An 18,911-nucleotide genomic window follows, 5' to 3' on the forward strand; every position below is an offset into this window, starting at 1 on the left:
TTAGCTGTGAAGCATCTGCAATATGCTCTGGCTGCAGTGTTCATGGGGGGGGGGTGGGCAGCCATCCTCTGCTTCTGCCACCTGCACTTTGCAAGCACGTGTATGAGGTGTGACTGTGAGTCAATGCTGGAGGGAGGTGAGGCTTTTCCCTCTGCTGGAGACAGTAACGAGGCATGGTACACAGCACGTCAGTCCTGGGTCTCTGAGTGAGGCCACAGGTGGGCCCAGGAAGGAGTACAAACCCCCACGGGGTCAGGGAGGCTCCTATCTCTCCACCTGGAAGTGTGCAAAGTAGGCCAAGAACCAACCCAGGTCTTCAAGGTAGGAGCTCAGAATGGTGAACACGGCATTCACCAGGGTGTTCGGTGGCTGGACACGCGCTCACACACTGGGTTCATAGCTGGTATGTCGGTGTCCTGACCACTGCCGCCTGCGATTGTGCTTTTTAAGGGGCCAAGGGTCTTTGGCTATGTGAAGAGAGAACATACAACAGCGTCAATCAGTAAGAAAACATCAAACGCTGGTGAAGACGTGGGCAAAGGGAAGCCTATTCACTGCTGTGGAGCGTCACCAGTTCAGTCAGTGTAGCAGTCAGCATGGTCTACCCTGTGTCACAGGTATGCCCTCGTGAGTCCTCACCCAAAGGCCTCCAAGCCCTCAGAGACACTGTGCGGTCATCCTCACTGCAGCCTTGGCCATGCAGCCAACAGCAAGGGAACAGAGAAAACGTGAGCATAGACACACAGTGCAGTTCCGTTTTATCCTAGAGGAGAACAGAATTATGTCATTTGCAGGAACGTGGGTGCAAATAGGGTTAATCACAGTGTGCAAACTAAGCCAGTCTCAGGAAAAACAGAGCATGCTTTCTCTCATTTGCAGTTCCTAGGATGTATAGACACATAAAAGCATGTATGTATACACGGAAGGAAACAAGTCGGCTGTCCTGGATTGGTCATGTGAACCAGCTCATCACCAGGGTCCTTGCTGAGGGACCCAGGAGGCCAGAGTCAGAGGTTGGAGGGATGTGCTCTGTAGCTGGAGAGAAGGACTACCCGCCAAGAGGTACAGGTGGCCTCTGGGAGCCAGACAAGGCAGGAAAGGGTTGGTCCTCTCAGAGCCTCTGGAAAGAGCCAGCCCTGACCTCACCCAGACTCTGGCATGGGGAGTCTGGTTACAGACTTCTGACCACCAGGCAAGCAGGAGTGTGTTGGGCCAAGTCACTGAGTTAGCTTGTTTCAGCAGCAAGAGGAAACTTATACGTTAGCAGAGAGGCTAGAATCACTGGTTTGGGCACTGGATGGAAACTTCTTTTGCTAACCAGATAACCTTGGGCAAGTGGCCTCAATTCTCTTTGCTTCTTTTTACTTATCTGAAAATTGGGACTTATGGAGCTGGGGTGCAGTTTCGTGGCAGAAGGCTAACATGAGCCTAATATGTTCGTGGCCCCGGGTTTCATCTCCAGCACTAAAAGAAAAGATTCAGCCTCCCAGGGTCACCAAGAGACCCCGGGGAAACTTCTTAGGTAGTTAGGTAGTCTGCAGATGGCACAGAGAATGGTGAGGAGCCTCCTGGGAGCACTTTGCCAACACTGGTTATGAGTGATTTTTGTTTCTGTGGCCCTTTCCTAACACCACACACAGATCTGCCCCATGACAGCAAGGCCTATGGCCCAGTGAGGGGCATAGGCCAGGGGTGAGGGTGGGGGAGTGGTTCCCAGCAGTGCCCTGAGGAGCAGCTGGGAGGCTCGGGCACAAGACGGGGTCTCAGCAGGCATGGGCCTGGATCTGCCTCTCCCCATTCTCCACCCACACTCTCCAACAAGCTGTCCAAACACAGGCCAGCCGCCTGAGGAGGTCTCCCAAGGATGGGCCCTGGGAAAGGTTGGCGACAGCAGCATGCAGCAGGAGGAAGCAGCCTGTTTGCTTTCCTGCAGCCCGGGAGCTTCCTGCCCTCGGTGTGTTTGCTTTGCTTTCTAGGGGCTGCCTGCTGCGGAGGGTTGGCCACCTGGTGGCCCTGAGCCCTGGAGCCCTGGGTGGCGCTGCATCCAGACCTGAAGAAGCATCTGGGACGCCTCAATCCCAAAATCTGCTCTTGGACTCACCAGTGCTGAAGCCAAGGGCAGAGCCAGCAAAACCAGCATGGGTGGTGGCTTATGGCACGCCGGGCCCCCTTTTGAGAGTCCATGCAATACTCTTCCTTGAGTGACATACACTCAAGACCACTGTGCTAGCCCCATGTACCACTGTGGAAATGGAGGCACAGAACATGCTGACCCCAGTCCATTTTCCCCAGAGGTACAGCCTGACCCTGAAGCTGCCTCACCTGACAGCACCCCTGCTGAGCATCTCAGAGCAGAGGTGTGAGACCAGCACCAGACGATTGAGTCTTACCTGTGTTATAGGTGCTTGCAGCAGCAGATCCCACCTCTCATGCTCTTATTCTCAAGCCCGTATCAGAAGAGACCCGTGTCCAGTGCCCTCCACCTGTGTGCTCATTTTCCTGTGGCTTTCAGCTCCAGGCTTACCCCAGTGTGGTGATGCAGCTGGGTCCTGGCTGGAACGATCCCCTGCAGCTGGTTCCAGTTGCCCTTCACCTTCTGATCTCTCCATGCTTCTCCGCCTTCCTGCTTGCTTGCACACATTAGCACCTCTGCCTCTGATTTCTGGTGACAAACAGTGGCGCCGCTTCTCAAAAGTGGGTTTCTGGTGTGCATTGTATGGGGGTCCCTGGGCAGGGTGGGGCCATCCATCTGCTTGCTGATTAATCGGGCACTTCAGTTAATATCTGTGAAGGCAACTCATGAAGGTTGGAGCTCAGAAGCCTTGTATGAAAACAAGATCTGCTAGTGGGGACAGGCAAAAAGGTCACATGATCAATCCAGAACTGGAAAGAGGAACCTATCTGTGGAACCTTGGTGGATGGTATCTACAACCTCCAACAGAGGCAAGCTCACTCTCCAAGGGCCCTGCAGGGTTATGTCCCCTGCTCTGGCTGGCTTCCCCAGAGTGTTGGTAGGGAATAAGCACAAAGTTCTAACATCATTTGACTTGGAAACCCCACTTCTAAGATCTGGTCATAGCACTGTGCCAAACTGCGTGCTCGCACAGAAAGACAATATGTGAGGCATTGCCTCTGATGGTGGATAGGCAGATGACTCTCCCCAGAGGTCACATAGAGCCTACTAAAACCAATGAGTTATCTTCACAGCATAAGCCATTGTAGACAGTTTCTCTGTGTCCTGGCAGCTGCTCCCAAATAACCACACAGAGACTTATTATTAATTATAAATGATTGGCCAATAGCTTAGTCATGTTACTGTCTAGCTCTTACAACTTAAATTAACCCACATGGTGGTACCTTCTTTAAGCATGGCACATTAATCTTCCTTCTCTCTATCTCTCCTTCTTCTTCCCAGCATTCTCTTAGTCTGGTTCTCCTGCCTAACCTTATCCTGCCTAGCTATAGGCCAGTTAGCTTCTTTACCAATCATGGTGACACATGTTCACAAAGTGTAAAGGAATATTCCACAAGTCACTGTATGACAGGAGAATAAGGTGCTGTGACTTGTGCTTGCCAAGGTGAGTAGAGAACAGCCTGAGTTCATTCATGTCATCTGCAGCATGGATAGGTTTCTAGTCCCACTGTCAAGTCGCCATCTCTGGGCATCAGAGCCTCTGAGGAATTGTGTGTATCGTCATCTCTTACTTTAGACACTTCTGTGCATTTTTAAACCAGGGAGCACCTGGCATTAACAAGTACAAAGAATTTCTGTTCCCCTGCACCCCTGAGAGCATGGGAAGGGGAGGCTGGTGTAACCTCCCCTGTTGTCCCTTCCTTGCCTGAGAAGGCTCAGTACCAGCTACCTCTGCTCCTTCCTTCCTCTTGGCTAATGAAGTGGTTGTGTCTCTGTTATAGTCGGACATCAAAGTTGCTTGGGTAGCTAAAGCTTGGCCCTTTGTGGCTTGGTACCATTGGCTCCTTACATTTCAGCACTCAGTAAGGGGCAGAGTGAGGGACCCCCCCCCCAGGACCCTGCAGACCCAGGCTTCTGCCACTTGGCAGTCCTCTCCCTAAGGTGGCTGATGGGAAGAGGTAAATGCTCACTTATTCTCATTCAGGCGTGGGTATGACAGGTGTCTGCTCCTACCCAGCATTCCTTGTGGGAGATGCTCCTGCTGAACCATCTCCCAGCTGCACAGGGAAAGGGTACTAGGGCCCGTAGGAAGTGGATCTGGTGTGGAAAAGCCCAAGCACAGTGTTCTTTGACCCTCTGCCTGTACAACTTGTATCTTTTCTCTTGCTTGTGATCAGCCAGCAGGGCTCTGGAAAGCAGTGAGGTGAATCTCAGAAATGCCAGGAGGGACCAGAGTTAACCACCTCGGACTTTCTTCTAGGAAGGGCTGGGAAGGCAGCACATGGTCTCTGCTCTCTTCTGGGGTCCCATCTGGGTGTTTGGCATTGAGAGACTTCCCCGTCTCTAAAAGCTAGTCAACAAGCACATCTAATCTGCCAGTCAGCATGGTAAGGGCCAGGAAGACAGATGGAACTGGGCAGAAATTGAATTATGTGAGAGCAGGCAGTGAGCTGGCATGGAAGGGTACCTGTCTAGAAGAATGGAGGGTGAGATGAGCATTGAGTCAAGTTGAGCCCAGCAGCTCAGGTAACCTAAGCCAGGTTCTAGAGATGCTAAGCGGGGCCACACCCTCTGAGAGCCTCTGGCCACCATTAAATCCCTTCATGTAAATAGAAGCCAGTGCAGTGGGCGCTTTACCCTCCATGTGTTCCCACCACCACACACTCCATGACACACTCCACTGTGTGTTCCCATCATGTGCTCCATCCCACGTTCCCACCATGTGCTCCTATCCCACGTTCCCACCATGTGCTCCCATCCCACGTTCCCACCATGTGCTCCCATCCCATGTTCCCGCCATGTGCTCCCATCCCACGTTCCCGCCATGTGCTCCCATCCCACGTTCCCGCCATGTGCTCCCATCCCACGTTCCCGCCATGTGCTCCCATCCCACGTTCCCGCCATGTGCTCCATCCCACGTTCCCTCCATGTGCTCCCATCCCACGTTCCCACCATGTGCTCCCATCCCATGTTCCCACCATGTGCTCCCATCCCATGCTCCCCCATGTGCTCCACCACATACTTCACCATGTACTCCATCACCTGCTCCCACCACATGCTCCCACAGTGACACATGGCCTCACCATAGGCCTAAAGCAGAGAGGCCAACCCCATAAGCCCAAGTGGCGCCTTCCTCCTTTCCAGTCACTCTCTTAGCTCTTCTGTCACAGCAGAGGAGGGATGGATGACTCAAACGCCAACCTTCCCAGACCAAGAAAAGGAAGGCCTGTGATTGGAGCCCAGACTCTTAGGCTGTGAGCCGGGGCTCTGCAGAGCACACTGCTCTGTGAAATGAACACCAAGCTTCAGAAGCTCTTGGCCCTTCAGCCAAGTGTCTCCTGTCTCCGTGTGGCCTCCTGAGGCAGGTAGCACTGGCTCTCTCTAACCTCACATGAGAACACTCACTCAACCATGCTCACATGCATGGGCACTGAGGGCCTGCTTCTGAGCAAGTACCAGAGACCACAGCGGGAGAGCAAAGGCCAAGGCATGGCTTTAAAGACAGGTTTGCAGCTTTCCCCTGCAAGCCCTGTCTGTGGTCTGTGCCTGGGGGTGTGTGCCTCTTGTACCCTTAAGAATATGACACTACCCATGCTGCTTTCAGAGAGAGGAACTCATCTTCCTTCCTTAGCCCCCAGAATGCTGGGTGGTCAGTGTGTGTGCGTGTGCGTATGCGTGTGCGTGTGTGTGTTGTGGTTGCTTGTGAAGGTCTGCCTGAAGTCACATGGCTCTTGAGTGTCTGTCCTTTCCCTTGCAGGGTCTTTGTGTGACTGTATGTGCGCATGCGTTGCCGGGTCTTTCTTTGCTGTCTCGCTCAGCTGGGGTGGCTACTGAGCTCGCCTGCTGTCTTTAGTTCATTCTTCTGTGTCCAGGAGCGTTGCTGTGGTAACCAGCGCTGCCTGTCAGTGGAGAAGCGGTGTCTGTGGCTGTATCCATAGGCACCAGCCAGCTTCAGTATGCTGCAGCCCTCAAAACAAGCCAACCTCCTGTCTTCCAGGTCCTCACCTCTGGTGCCCTCACAAGCCCTCTAGGTCCCACCAGGCATTCATTCCTAGTTACCAAATGCTTATTATCCTAAGCAGGCACTCGGCACTGGGGACCCAGCAGCAGCCTCACAGATCCCTGCTCCATAAGCCTCCCCTTTCCAGCCTGCCCCATGTGTTAGTTCACTGGGTCACTGCCATCCTGTTGCCGCTTCTGCTTGACCAATAGAGATGGGCACAGAGAGGTTAAGTGGGCTGCTCTAGAACACACAGCCAGTTTTGAACCCAGGAAATTCTTGCTGTCTATCTGTTCATCAATCTGCCTATCCATATTCCCATCCACCTATCTATCCACCCACTCATCTCTTTATCCATTCATCCACTCCATCTTTCCAGTTACATGCCCATCCATCCAAATACCCAAATTAAAAAAAAAAATTAAAAATACATTCAAGGAAAGAAATCAGCCATCCAGCCATGTTTATTTTCATGCTGTAACCCAGGTGGGGAACTGGACATGACCTAGGCACTGAGGGGCTCCCAGCACAAAGGACACAGGGCTGTGGTCTCACAGGCGTCTGAGTTTCACCAGCAGCTTTGGAGATAGAGTTCAGAGTTGCAGTCTCTTTGTGGCTCAACACAATCAAAATAGTTCCCTGCTGTCTACCTTGCACCCCACCCACAGATATAGACACCCAGTAATACCTCCTGGGACCACAGATGCTCATGCATACAGCTCCATACACATGATCTGATCTCCCAGGCACATGGAGATACATGCAAGCACATCCACATGTGAGCACTCTGGAGGTACTTCAAAGTGCTGGCATAGGAGTGTGTAAATGTGCATGCATGCACACAGGTGGAAATGCATGTGACACACATGAAAATACCCCCAGATTTCTTGAGGGTTTCCTGGTTGAGAGACTCAGGTGCAGCTGGGTCTGCTTCAGAGGGGCCACACCCACCACTTTCACTGGGGCTGAGGATTCTTGGCTTCCTCCTTCCCCCTCCTTCCTGACCCCTTCTCTGAGGATTGCACCTCACCTGTAGGCACATCGGCAGTGGCTGGGCTGTGCTGGTGAGGTATGAACACCCCTGAGCTGGCCTTTGCCTGATGATGAGTGCCAGGTCCCCACTGATGACCACAAAAATGTTCAAGACACTGACTCATCCACCACTGTAGCTCATCCTGAGGTCGCCTCCTAAGATTATCGCCCAGTGACCTCACTCCAAGAACTGAGTTTAGCAAGCTAAGGCTGGGGGATGAGTCCCCTCTCATTTAACACAGACCATACCCCAACCCAGGCATCTGGGAACTTCTATGGCCCCCTTGGCAAATGGAACTCCAGAACCCAGCTGTGTGAGGGTCTCCAGGGGACCTGCCCACACACCTGGCCTTGTCCTCCTGCCCCTGAGTGAGTACCAGTGTTAAGAAGAAGCACGGGCCGTGGGGCATCACAGGTAGACTCCATATAAATAAAATATCCATAGAAAAATAGTCTCTTAGAAATCCTCTTATCCAGTGGTTCACTTTCCAGAGATGGAAACTGCTGGGAGTTTATGATTCCTGTCCCCTGACACATACTGTTCCCAGCGGGACTTTTCTAACCGTGAGGTTTGAACTGTGGAAGGCAAAAGGATGGGGGCATGTCCTGGAGAAGAACTACTCCAGATCTGGACCAGCTTAGAGTCTGGATAGGTAGCAGCAAACAGCAAAAACAAAACAAAAAATACAAACGTGTGTGCATATATATCTATATGTGTATAAAGACCATCTTCTCTTTGTACTTAACATCTAGTGCTGCAGAAGGGTACTTGCAAAATCAACTAGTAGAAACATCTGCATAAAGAATAATTATGTACAGTTGTTCACAGCTCCCAGTCCTAGCGACAAAGTCATCCTACCAGGACCTCAAGCAGTCCACTTTGATTGCAGAAAACGGATCCCGACGAAGTGGAAGAATTCTCTTTAATTAAATAAATTAATATTATTTCTTATCAGAATAACTTGTTAAATATTGCTATGACGAGGCCCGAGGCTCCAGAGTGCCTGCCGCAGAAAACTTTGTTCCAGCTGTGGAGGGGCCTGGGCGGTGTCTGGGGGAGGGCGGCCGAGCGGCATCCGTGTGGAACAGAATGGGCGAGGCCTCTGAGAGATTCTTCCCACAGGAGTCTGCAGGAAACCCAGAATACCCCTCCCCCCCTCAGCAGAAAAGACAAGGTCAGTGCTTCCGTGGTTCCCTGTGAGCATCCAGGCGGCGGCCGGCCTACAGGGAGATTGCGTCCCGCCTGCCTGCGATCCGACCTGTGACCTCCGTTCACTTGCACGTGTACATCTCGGTACGCTCACTGCACGTGTTGCACTTGACGTAGCAGCACCAGTGGAACTTGCAGTTGCACTGCCACACTCGGGCGTATTGGTGTGTGTTGTAGCCGCGGCCGCAGCACATGAGGTCACAGCCGCTAGCCTGAGGGGCTGTCTTATTGCAGGCGCGGCCCTGCGTACCCACGCTGCCCGTCACCGGGTCCTCTTCACAGTAATTGGGTGACTTCTCAATGTACACCAGGTCAGTGTCCATGGGCTTACGGTAGGACAGGGGCTTCTTGATCTTCAGGAAGGTGGGCCGCTTGTTCCGGCTGGCACGCACCGGTTCCACGTGGACGGCCTCGTTGTATTTGTCTTTGAGCACATAGCCCAGCTCCCGGAACTGTGGCAGCGTGGTCCAGCACGTCTTAGTGGTACAGGAGCCCGACACGCCGTGGCACTTACACTCCAGCTTCATGTTCTCCTCCAGGATCTGCAGGGCCAACAGGGAAAAGCACAGAACTTGTCACCGTGGCTCATGGCCAAGGGCAGGCCCAGCCCACCCTCCAGGCCCTCTCTGCCTTTGGAACAGGCAACTTGGGTCTGGAACCCGGTCCCTCTGTCTCCGCAGCCTTGATGCAGCGTCTCCCTGGGCGGCGGGTGCCGTTTACTCTCAATTTCTTTATGCTCTGCTCTCCCAGTCTGGTGACACCAGCCCAGCTCAGTCCAAACGCACATTGGTTCTCCTTGGTCTGAGATCAGTTTTGAAGCGTGTTTACAACACAGGAGGATTCAGTTTAGAAGATGGGCTTTTCAGATTCCTTGCCAAACCTGCAGCATGTGTCAACACAGAGTGAGGACCAAGTTCTGCTTCAGCTGGGCTGGTCTAGGTGCTGGCCCAAAGTTGGCACAGCTGTCTATGGTGACCTGGAGCAGCCATGGCTTAGACACTGCCCGGGACCCAGGACAGTGGGTCCATGAGCTAAAGACTGGACTCCAAAGCACTAGGGGTATAGTGGCCACCCCTGTATCCTGCAACCTGCCTCTCCCAATAGGCCTCTCCTCCTCCTCCTCTGCAGTCACTGCTGGCCTGGGGCTGTGGTGACCTTGAATGGGCCCTTAATCAGGTGACATCCAGCCCAGCTCTGCTAACTCTGCACTCTGCAAGTCTCAGAGATCTCACTGTATTCAGCATAGTCACAACTGCCCTGGCCAGGACTGGTCACCCATCGGGCAGCCAGCTGCCTCCCTAAGGCACCCACAGCAGCAAAGAAAACATGTGCAGGTCACTCCCTTTCATCCGAGCTCCCACCTCTGGAGGCCAGGCTGGATCCTGGCTTCTCAGCTTCCAGGATGCCTAGCTCCCTCCCGTGCTTCAGGTCAAACAGCTTGAGGCTTCAAAATCCCTGTAGTGACCCCTCTCCAGCACCTTCCCAGGGCTAGCCCCCAGCAGGTACTCAGAAAATGCCCAAAGGGAGTTCACCAGAAGGACATCTGAACTACTTCTTATCAGGTCACACCTCAGGGACCCAGGTTAAAGGAGGGTGGTTAGGCATGCTAGGATCTGCCATTCATACCAACACTTCACACAGTCAAAGGGAAACCCAGGAGGGCATCAATACACATCTGGGTCTAGCCTCAGCTGGTTGGCCCTTGGAAGATGCTGAGGAGGTACTGCCCCTGCCAGATTCCCATGGACCCCATGGGAGCTTGTGCCCCTACTATCAAAAGTAGGGACATCTTGTCTGGATTCCATCTGGCCTCCAGTCCCAGGCAGTGGGCACCCTTTTAGACTGATTTCATTCTATGGATTATTAAGAAACCTGTTTGAGTAGTTCCATTCTGATACAGCTCATATGCCAGAAAGAATCTACCTCTTCCAGGAAGCGTCCCCTGATTATCAAGGTAGGCTCTTCCCACCTGTCAGTCCCCGACTCTGTCTCCTGAGCAGTGTTGAGCCATCTATATATCATGTTCTCCATTAAAGCCGAGCTCTTTGGGACACAGAGGAGCTCTGCCCTAGTGGCCCATCTCAGGGCACTTAGAGCCATAGGGACAAGTACCTGGCCATTCCAACTTTGGCAGTGACACAGGTGGGCAGTACCCACTCCAAAAAGCTCCTCAAGGCTTAGTGTCTACCTGTCTCCTACAGAGTTCAGGTCTGAATCCTCCTCTCAGCCCCCTCTCCCAGAGAACCCCAAATGGGACAGTCAACAATCCACGACAACCGGCCTGGGATAGCCAAAGTGCTGACTTCTGCTTGCAAGGAGAATGGAGGGCCGTTTGGGCTCAGGTGCATTCTATCATTCACTTGTTCGTATTGCAAAGGGCACATGGGCCGCTGGTATTGCCTCTGCTACAAGCAGGGGTGGGACACATTCTGGGAGGCCTGGTGACATCGGACACTGGCCCTGCCTGCTTTGAGGTGCAGCCTCTTCTGTCTTTGAGCTTATGGTTCCAGACCCAAGGTGGCCATGGAACTCACAGAAATGTGTAGCAATGTGGGCTGAAGGAGTAGCAAGGAACACTTGGAGAAGGGTTGAGGGTGGGCTTCAGGAAGGGGAGAGCGGCGCAGAACCCAGGGAATCAGGAGGACTGACAAGAACAGCTTTGCCTGTGCCTGTGTGGGTGGGATGCAGCCCCTGGGAGGAATGGGAAGGAGGCCCTGTGGTGGGAGGGTAGAGGCTCAGAGTGACTGAGCTGAGGAGCTGGCACAGTTGACTCTTCAGGGCAGCAGAGCATTTGGATCACCGTGTAGACAGCCCCAAGAGCATTAGGTGGGAAGGGACAGTGGCAGGGGAGCATCTTGGAGAAACAGTGTTCTCTGTGCCCAGGCCAGAGATGATGGAGCTCTCATGGGGGGCAGCAGCCACTGGAGGAGAGAAGAGGCAAAATGCACAGTGATTGTGAGCGAACCAGCCACAGGGATTGGTGAGTGGGGACTCTGTGCACCGAGTCAGGAAGCTGGGCTTGAGGAAGAGTATGCGTACAGAATACAGGGAGCACATTCAGGCTGGGCCAGTGGTCAGGATGAAGGACCTCTGCGGAGCAGGGGGGATTGGTCTTTTGGTGCACCTGGACCCTGGCTCCCATCACCTGGCATGCCTAATGGGGGTCCTGTAGAGTCCCAGGAAGAATTCTGTTCCTTCTGCAGACAAACACATGATGAGTAAATGCAGCCAGAAGAGAGGCAAACACTCAAAGATCTTTATATTAAAATTGGCCGCAAAAGCACAGAATGGGAGAGACTGAGAAAGACTGAATGCTTCAATGACCACAAGACTGCTAATAAAGCCAGCCCTCTGAGGCCATGTTGATGGATGCCTAATGCACACACAGAGAGAATGGTCATCCTTTGTGATTTCCAGCAAGGAAGAAGAGCAGCCAAGCCTGGTAGTGAGTGCACACCTGGAACACCAGCACTTGGGAAGCTGGGTTAGGAGAATTGCTACAGAACGGGGTCCTGTCTGTCAAAAGAAAGGAGAATCAGGTATAATACAGAGGGGTTCAGCGCAGCTCAGCCTAGAGAAAGCAATGTCCAGGGTCCTTGAGTGTGGCCCACAGGCTCTGCATCCCTGTCTGGGATAGGGTGAGCAGGAAGGATATGTGACTGGAGGGCAGGACTTGGACCCTGGGAGGAGGGGTCTTCCTGGGCAGCAGAGCACTGCTCCATGGGAGGCTAGCCTTCTCTCCCAAGCTCCCCGCTGCTGGAAAGGGGCTCCTGTGAAGGGTAAGTTACCTGTCTTGGAGTGTGTGTAACTAGCAGTTAGCTTACAGAGGGGCTTCCTGCACCCAGTGGGTGGGGCTGTAGCTGAGATCCTTCTCTGTCTCCCAGCAGCGCCCCAAACCTGTCTAAAGCAGCAGGAAGGTTTTTCCGCACCGCCGGAGGGAAAGACATCCATCTCTTTCTGACAAGTCCTCCAGGAAGTGCCAACAATGTACCAGGTGCTGCCCAGAGCCCAGAACTCCTCGGGGTGGGGTGCTCAGGTTTGGGAAGGCCTGGGGAGAAACTTGGCTCCAGAAAATTCCTTGACTCATACGTAACGCCAAGTAGATACTATCAGAGTCTGCTTGCTGGGCCTGCCCCAGACCCTCACAGTGGCACGGAGGGCCTGGAGAACAGTAATGGTTTTGAGAGGAGAGAGGTTACACATGACCTCTGGTTCCCGCTCAGTCCATGCTATAGGACATCCGTCACCAAAGTGTGGGACATGCTCCACAGCACGTCTATGTTGAACATCGCCGTTTCTGTCCATGACCCCCAGCTGGGAACCACACTGAAGCTATCTGAGCTTCCCAACATGATCAGGACTTCCTGCTTGCTGGGGTGGATCACCTCTGCCGAGCCCTCCTCAGGAATGTAGCTCTGTCTAGGAATGCGCCACCCTCCAGGATCTCAGGGCTATTCATCTCCTGCACAGGTCTGGCCTATGCCAGCAGGACACTCTTTTTTAGTACTTTGTTTTCTAGGGAGGCTGGCGTGACTGACCCTGGCTCCTCAGTGAGGCTTTTGCCGGCCACCAAAATGCAAGTCACCCCACTGGTCACTGTTTCCAGCTGCCAACATCCACCTCTCTAGTTCCCATCAGCCACCTCCCTTTTCCAGCTCCCACCTGTCAATGCTGCTAGTTCCCACAGTCACCTCTCCAATATCCACTAGATCCACTAGTTATCTCCCCAGTTCCTACCAGTCTCTCTCCCCCCCCCACCCCCAGTTCCCACCAGTTATCTCTCTCAGTTCCCATCAGTCACTGCTTAGTTCCCACAACCACTCCCGCTCTGGCTCTCACCAGTCACTTCCCCTAGTTCACACCAGTCCTTGGTAAGGATCAGCTGGTGACTTGACCCAGTCACAGCCAACCAGAGTCAGTCTTGGGAATTAGGTGTGAACTGGAAATATATTGGCTGTTTCTCACCAGAGATGAACAAGTGGAAAAGTGAAGCCCACAACTGTGGACAGACATCTGGCCAGCTTGGGAAGTTGAGTCTGGTACCGACTAAGTAAGTGGGCTGGGAAGAAGTGATGTGTGCAGCTGGTTCCTGGGAATAGTATTTGTGCCCGGGATCAAGCTGGCCCTGGGTTCATTGCCACAGGACCCTTAGTTCCAGGAATTCTCCGTCCTTAACCAGCTTGAGTTGTGTTAATACACTGTCAAGTGTCCTGACTGCTACAGAAATCCTTCCATCTGTGTGAGAGATAGGATCTGATTAAACTGTGGCCAATGCTCCTGCCTCAGTCTTTTCGGTGCTGGAATCATAGGTTTATTTATTTCTTTTAGATTGTGTATATGTGTGTGTGTGTGTGTGTGTGTGTGTGTGTGTAAAATAGTCTCAGGTTGATAGGTCGGGGGCCACAAACAATATGGTCTGGGTTACTAAGGATTGGTTTGCATATTAAAAAGGACTTGGGGACAGGCAGGGAGGTGCCAGTGGGTAAAGCCTTGCTGTAGGAGTAGAGGACAAGTTTGAATTCCCAGAACCCACATAGAACTGGGCACAGACACATGTACATCTGAATCTGAATGCTCCTTTAGCAAGACAGGTGGTGGAGACTGGAGATTCCAGGAGCTAGCAGGCCAGCTGGCTTGGTGTATGTCACAATGAAGAGCAAAGAGACCCTGTCTCAAAGAAGGTGGAATGTGAGGAGTGACATCTGAGGTTGCCCTCTGACCTCCACACACACATGCCGCACAGCACATGTGGACCTGCACACTCATATACCAAGCACACCTATGCCCCCACATACACATACCACCACCACCACCACCCTAAACTATAAATTCAAAGGACATGGGGAGGTCAGGATCTTGGGGTCTGAAGACTGAGAATCTGAGTTAGCTGACATTGTGGCTTCTTTCCCTGGTCCCCTCTGAGGCGTCAGTTCTGAGCCATTTGTGCCTCAGGTGGTGAGCAGGGATCCAGGTGATCAGATCCTCTGTGATAGCATGCTGTAACAAAACATCCTGAGGCAGGGAGCACTTGTTCTTCCCCACTGCTCCCCCTCCTCCCCCTTCTCCTCCTCCCCCTGCTCCTCCTCCCCATACTCCTCCTCCTCCCCCTGCTCCTCCCCCCCACTGCCCCTCCTCCTGTTGCTGCTCCTCCTCCCCCCCACTGCCCCTCCTCCTGCTGCTGCTCCTCCCCATACTCCTCCTCCTCCCCCTGCTCCTCCTCCTCCTGCTCCTCCTCCCCCTGCTCCTCCTCCCCCCCACTGCTCCTCCTCCTCCCCTGCTCCTCCTCCCCCTGCTCCTCCCCCACTGCCCCTCCTCCTGTTGCTGCTCCTCCCCCTGCTCCTCCTCCTCCCATACTCCTCCTCCTCCCCCTGCTCCTCCTCCTTCCCCTGTTCCTCCTCCCCTGTTCCTCCTCCCCCTGCTCCTCCTCCTACCCATACTCCTCCTCCTTCCCTGTTCCTCCTCCTTCCCCCTGTTCCTCCTCCCCCTACTGCTCCTCCTCCTCCCCCTGCTCCTCCTCCCCTGTTCTTCCTCCTTCCCCTGTTCCTCCTCTCCTGCTCCTCCTCCCCATACTCCTCCTCCTCCCCCTGCGCCTCCTCTCCCTCTCCAGTCGTCACTGCTCCTCTTCACCTCACTCCTTCTCTTCTGCTCCCCTCCCCTCTCCCTCTGGCCCATCCATCATGAGCCAAACCCTGCCTTGCACTTCACTGCAGCTGTGTTCCTCTGGGCGACTCAGATGAACGAGGGGAGCAGCTTTTTCTGTAAATACTTGAGGTATTTTCTCCTCGGTCACATTCTTCAAGCCACACTGAGTGCACTCACCTCCAGCCGCTGCCCCTACCTGGCTCAGGCGGATGCAAGCGTAGCTGCATTCCACAGACTGGGGCCACCACAGTCCTTATGCTGCAGCCCTGAGCATGGAGGACATGGCCAGGAAAAGGGGCTTGGGGCCTCCGCCAGAGAGGTTTTCTGGTGGAAAGCGGGGGGGCCTCTGAAAATCTCGTCCATTGGGTCCCAGAGGCTCAGAGGCTGTGACTCCGTGCTGTCTTTGAGTTCCTGGACTTGTCTGGAACCTGTCCTCTAACTCTGGGGTCTTATGGAAACTTGTACTTCCTAAATAGCTCAGTCTTGTCTCTTCTTGGGTTCACACTTCCTGGGTACACCTGTATGCCTGGCGCAGGTCTGCTGTGGTCAAACAGCCAGATGCAACAAGTGTTTCCACACCCACACGCATTCCCTTCTGTGGGTGAACCACACAGCTCCACAGGCTACACACTTTTGCACTCATTACCACAGGGGCAATGCCAGGTTTCATCTGCATATATATTCATGTCCTCCCTAAAATAACGTGTTCACACACTATATACGAGACACATTTGTGTATTTTCACACTCCCACAATGACACACCCTCATTACACACACACACACACACACACACACACACACACCCCTTCATCTTCCCTGCACACGCATGCTCTCACAAAGCCCGTGCCTATGCACACTCTCAGACATGGCGTGAGCCCAAGCGGGAGGCCAGCAGGGAGGCTCCGGCATGGCAGTGGACATGGGCCAGGCCTCAGTTTCTCTCACCATAAGCTGAGGTTGCTGTAATCCCTCCACAGGGCTCCCATGGACACTTAGAGCCATTTCAGAAGGGCAGTGGCTGAGCCCTGGGGACAGTAGCTGCTCACAGTACAGACCCCTGCCTGGTGTCTCTCCTGAGCTGATGAACGGGCAGGCGTGGCCTCAGGACTGTCCCATGGTCCACGGTGAGTGGAGACTATGGGCTGTGGCTTCGGGTGAGACAGTTGGGCGGCCTTGCCTGTGAGGAGAGGGATGGAGAGTTGGCAAACCTACATGCTTCCAGCAATCTCTGAGACATGGGGAGTGGACTTTTGCCTGTCTGCTCTTTTGTTCATTCTTGTTCATCTTTGCGCCACGTGACGATTTAATTCCTGGACCAGCCTAGAGGTGGGCAGCCGGGTGGGCAGTGAGAGACTTATGCCCTAGGGTGGAAAGTAGTCACACATCAACTGCCAACAATGGATTTCTCTTCAAATCTTCGACTGAGGGGTGAGGGCCAATGCAAAAAGGCACCCACCGGCCTGCTGCTCTGACCAGCCCCTGGAGGTCTAGGATACGGATGGCCTATGCAGCCCACTCTAAGATCGGGCATCTGTCAGTCCCAACTCCTCCTCTTTTGACTCTAGACTTGTGCCCTTTTGGAGACAGCTCCAAGGTGGCAGGGCCTGGGCACAAGGACAGAACAAAAGGCAGACCGGAAGCCCAAGTCCACATGTGTTCTTTGCAGCAACAACCACAGTAGTTGGGATGGAGCAGCTCCCAGGGTCCTCAGTGGACAAATTCATTTTGATAACTTCTTGCAAATGGAGGCTGCTTGACATATTCCACTAAAACACAGTCAAGGGGCCACGAAAAAGTGGGGGGGCCCTCCACCAGAACCCATCAGTCCTTAGGATATTTTCACTCCAGAGCTAACCACAGAATAGCCACTGTGACCTGAAGACCAGCTTTACATACCACATGGCAGTCAGAGCTCCTGCTGGCACGCAGAGCTCCAGCAGACCTTACCTCAAAACAAGCTGTGTAGATTTCTCCCTCCTAAAGCTCCAAGCTCTCCTTTGTTTCCCCCAAACCAGAGGCCTCTACGGTATGCACATATATGTTTCAGGTTGCATTCCTATGCTTAGTTTATTTCCTTTATAAAAAATCCGGAGATCAATCTCTGCATTTTTGTTTGGCTTTGACACTACAGACTGTGCTCTCTCCATATAATGGAGTAGTCTTCTGCCGTGAAAAGAGAAGAAGTGTTTCTGTCACCATGGCAAAATTCCTGAGGTCACCAATTCACGGGGATAAAGGCTTATTTTACACCTGTGGTTTCCAAGGTCTCTTTGCATGCTTGCTCTGGCCCTGTTGCTTTGGGCCTGTGGTTCACAGTGCATCATGGTGGGAGCACTCAGTGGAAAGCTGCTCACCTCATGGCAAACAGGAAGCAGAGAGAGAGAGAGACCGAGACAGAGACAGAGAGACTGGAGACTGGATAGGTAAGGGTCTCACTCTCCACTTCAAAGACGTGCTTCCAGACACCTAAGTTCCCTTCGCTAAGCTGACAACTAAGCCTTTAGCAGGTGGGCTTTGGGGGGATGTTCCAGGTCTAAGCAGCATGCTACAACATGGATGTGCCCTACACACATGTTAACAATGAATGAAGCCTGTCACAGACCTGCACATAGAATGATCCCACTTACATGAAAACATCTAGAATAGGCAAATCCACAGAAGCAGGAAAAATAGGTCAGTAGTTACCAGGAAACTGGGGGAGAGGGGAACAAGGGTAAGATGATGGCTGATTGGTTGACTTCTTGTTTTTCTGAGATGGGGTCTCACATAGCCCAAGCTAGCCTTGAACTCCCAACCCTCCTGCCTACACCTCCCCTCCACTGGGACACAGGGCTTGTTGGTTTGCTTTTTGACCTATGACTGTCAGTAGTTACCAAAAACAACTTCTTTTGGGTGTTGGAGGTCTTAAGTTTATTTGGGTGGTGGGTGTGTATCTCTATGAACCTGTTAGGAACCACTGAACCATATCCTGTGATTGTGTGACGCACAGATGGCTCAATAAAGCTACTGAAAAAAAACCTGTAGGGCCAGCAGCCCTAAGCATAGTTGCTCCTGTGTGTGCGAAGTACAGCCTTGACCTGGTGTATGGCTGGCACCTGCTTCTCCTCCAAAACTGGGCTTCCCAGCCCTGCAGAGTCAAGGGGGGTTGAATTTCCAGAAGTCTGGCTCAGGCTCTTGGTATCAGCTGTGGACAGGCACATGAGAGCATTCAAAGCTTGTGGTGATAGATTGTGTACCCTAATAAAATTTACCTGAAGATCAGAGGACAGAACAAGCCACTAGATTAAACATAGATGCCAGGCAGAGGAGTCACACACCTTTAACCCAGCACTTGGGAGGCAGAGATCCATCTGGATCTCTGTGAGTTCAAAGCCACCCTGGACTACATGAGATTGACCCAGTCTAGGAGAGGAATAGAGCCAGGCAGTGGTGGCACACACCTTTAATCCCAATACTTGGGAGTCACACGCCTTTAATCCCAGCACTTGAGATCTCATGCCTTTGCTTGGGAAGCACACATGCTTTTAATCCCAGGAAGTGATGGCTGGGCAGAGAAAGGTATATAAGGCATGAAGAGACAGGAACTAGAGGCTTTTTCAGGCTGAGGAGTGGGTGAGGTGAGAGGTGGTGGCTGTGGCTTGTTCCTTTGTCTCTCTGATCTTTCAGCATTTACCCCACTATCTGGTACTGGGTTTTTTATTAAAAGACCACTTAACAGTTGAGCTACAAAAGCTCTTCTGGCACTTTTAATAATGAGCGGGGAGAGAATCCTGCTGTCATTGCAGGGCCATCTTGAGGGACCTGCCCTCTGCTAAGGCCTACATCAGGTGCTAGTGATGTGGGGCAAGGTCAGTCTCCTCAGGAGACTCTGCATAGTTAGGAGAGACAGACC

The 18,911-nt window shown here is 53.0% G+C and overlaps 1 protein-coding gene across 1 annotated transcript in view; it reads right to left on the bottom strand.

Moving 5' to 3' along the window:
• Positions 1-6,566: 6,566 nt before the first annotated feature.
• Positions 6,567-18,911, bottom strand: part of Wnt7a (Wnt family member 7A) — a 48,465-nt gene continuing 36,120 nt past the window's right edge. Inside the window, exon 4 of the mRNA XM_028854769.2 lies at positions 6,567-8,918. Coding sequence (XP_028710602.1) covers positions 8,439-8,918 — 480 coding nt within the window. The 3' untranslated portion in view covers positions 6,567-8,438. The remainder of the gene's footprint in view (positions 8,919-18,911) is intronic.

Source organism: Peromyscus leucopus, chromosome 3 (assembly GCF_004664715.2).
Source record: "Peromyscus leucopus breed LL Stock chromosome 3, UCI_PerLeu_2.1, whole genome shotgun sequence".
Lineage (NCBI taxonomy): Eukaryota > Metazoa > Chordata > Mammalia > Rodentia > Cricetidae > Peromyscus > Peromyscus leucopus.